Raw genomic sequence first — 2,663 nt, 5'->3', positions numbered from 1 at the left:
GGCGGTGGTGGTGGGAGCCCCTCCCGCCTCCTCAGCAGCGCTAAGGATGTTCAACTGCAGCTTAGGCCTGTTCCCCGCTGGGAAGTGGACATTCCCCAAGGGCTGCCAGGCTGCCAGAGGGATGTCTGACTGCCAGCTTGGGGAGCCTAAGCCAGCAGGTGGACATCCTCTGAGGGGTCCCAGACTGCAAGAGGGCATAGGCCAAGCTGAGGGACCACCCCCACTCCAGTGCACAAATTTTTGTGCACCGGGCCTCTAGTTTGGAATAAATATACATTCTAAAGGATTCTATAAAAGCATCAGCAGGTGTGTCTGATTAACATGTCTCCTCATTTAAATATGTAATGTGATCTTGTAGGTTAGTGGTTCTCAAAGTATGGTCCCAGGAATAACAGCTTCAGCATCATGTGGGAACTTGTCCCACTCAAGACCGCCTGAGTCTTGTGGGACCAGCCATCTGTGAATCTAATGCATACTGCTATGGACTGAATTAGGTTCATTCATCCTCCTCTCCCTATGTTGAAGCCAAAAAGACACCATTGTGATGATATTTAGAGGTGGAGTTTTTAGGAGATAATTAGGTTTAGATGCTATTATGAGGATAGGGTCCTCATGATGGAATTAGTACCCTTAAGAGATCAGAAAGCTTATTGTCTCCTTTCAAAAATTGCCTGCTTAGTATCATTCAAAGAAAGAAAAACATGCTGGGACAAAATCCAGTAGCCTTATAATAAGAAATATCCAAGTTATCTTCTACCTCTTACTAGAAGATAGGATGTTTGGTCATCTATTTTTGTGTTTCTGATATTATAAAATATCTTCTCCACCTCCTATATCATTGAAAGTCACTGGATTGTGTTTTCCAATTTGTGTGTTAGTGTGTCAAGAAAATAATAAATCATTTCGTTATAAAATTTTCTAAATAGTATGAAAAATCTATATAACATTTAACAACTCATAGCTGTTGAGTTTTAAAATCATTGAGATATAATCTTTGAAGTGTTCTCATATACAAAACTTACATAAATGTTAAAACAGAATAGATTTTAATCTTCACCTTTGACCAATGCCATGCTTGTAAACTAAACTCTTAAGTAGATGATGCTAGAAAGTTTAAAATGTATTCCAATAGTTGAGCTTATTGAAAAAAAAGTGCTAAAATGATTTTTAAAAATGTATTTTATTGATTTTTTACAGAGAGGAAGGGAGAGGGATAGAGAGTTAGAAACATCGATGAGAGAGAAACATCGATCAGTTGCCTCCTGCACACCCCCTACTGGGGATGTGCCCGCAACCAAGGTACATGCCCTTGACCGGAACCAAACCTGGGACCTTTCAGTCCGTAGGCCGATTCTCTATCCACTGAGCCAAACTGGTCAGGGCAGATTTTTAAAGCAATATGAAATGGTGTTAATATATAACTAACCCCTGCTGACTTTTGTTACAGCTCCACCTCAGACAGTACGACTGGTCGGCGGTAGTGGTCTTCATGAAGGCAGAGTGGAGATTTTCCATGATGACCAGTGGGGCACAGTTTGTGACGACCACTGGGAACTGCGCGGTGGACTGGTCATCTGCAGGAGTTTGGGATACCGAGGTGTTCTAAATGTGCACAAGGGAGCTCGTTTTGGACAAGGTAATTTTCAAAAAAATATATTTTATTGATTTCATAGAGGAAGGGGCAGGGAGAGATAGACACATCAATGATGAGAGAAAATCAGTGATAGGCTGCCTCCTGCATGCCCCCTACTGTGGATGCAGCCAAGGCATGTGCCCTATTGCATGTGCCCTGACCAGGAACCTAACCCTGACCTCCTGGTTCATAGGTCAATGCTCAACCACCGAACCACACAGGCTGGGCAGACAAGGTACTTTGTTTAAAACAATATATCATTATTGTTGAGAATATTACAGATATTTAAAATGTTGTTTTTGTTTTTGTTTTTTTAATGAACCATAGGCATTCTCTAATATGTAGAAGCAAGTAGAGATAGAAACTTACAGCATAGGAAGAAAAATTGTGTGTACGATTTTTTAAAATGGCCTTTCCTAGAAAGTAGAAATGAAGAGAAAGGGACATTAAAATAAAATGACATGTGCTCTCAACCTTTAATATGTAAATTTTATTTAGATTTAATTGGTTAGTTGCAGAGTACTAACGTAGAGGAAAACAGAGTGATTGACAAAGTAGGACAAGTGAATTAATAAGGTGACTTTGAATCTATAAAGTGGACAGCTCATTTCTAATAGAAGGCATACAGCTGTCATCTATGCTGACTACTCACCTCCTCGTAAGTGATAGCTAAAAACTCTGCAGTTTTGAAAACACCAGCATGTGATGATGATCTGAATTCTTAGGATGTGTCTTTGTTGAAAAAATGAAATATAGTTCGCCAATTGTCTAGATAATTCAATCAATATGAACTGGCTGAATAGCTCAATCCAAAAAGAGAAAAATACTCTAAAATAGCTTTTATCAAGATGACTTACACTTTATGTTATCCAAAGAGTTGACAACTCTGCATTTAGCTTTGTATCTCTAAGGAACAAGCCTGGTGGTACAATTTATTAATTTCTTCTATCCCAGATGGTAAAATCACCACTGTTTCAACATTGCATTCACCTTAAGGCCTAGTCTCACAAGTAGAATATTCTTTGCCCCA

The 2,663-nt window shown here is 39.5% G+C and overlaps 1 protein-coding gene across 1 annotated transcript in view; it reads left to right on the top strand.

Annotated features, from left to right (window-relative positions):
* The window catches only part of MSR1 (macrophage scavenger receptor 1), a 64,322-nt gene that overhangs the window by 53,370 nt on the left and 8,289 nt on the right, over positions 1 to 2,663 (top strand). Inside the window, exon 9 of the mRNA XM_015565252.1 lies at positions 1,448 to 1,636. Within this exon, the coding sequence (XP_015420738.1) occupies positions 1,448 to 1,636 (189 nt within the window). The remainder of the gene's footprint in view (positions 1 to 1,447; positions 1,637 to 2,663) is intronic.

This window comes from Myotis davidii, unplaced genomic scaffold, assembly GCF_000327345.1.
Source record: "Myotis davidii unplaced genomic scaffold, ASM32734v1 scaffold71, whole genome shotgun sequence".
Taxonomy (NCBI): domain Eukaryota; kingdom Metazoa; phylum Chordata; class Mammalia; order Chiroptera; family Vespertilionidae; genus Myotis; species Myotis davidii.
This window is presented reverse-complemented; position numbering and strand designations above follow the sequence as displayed.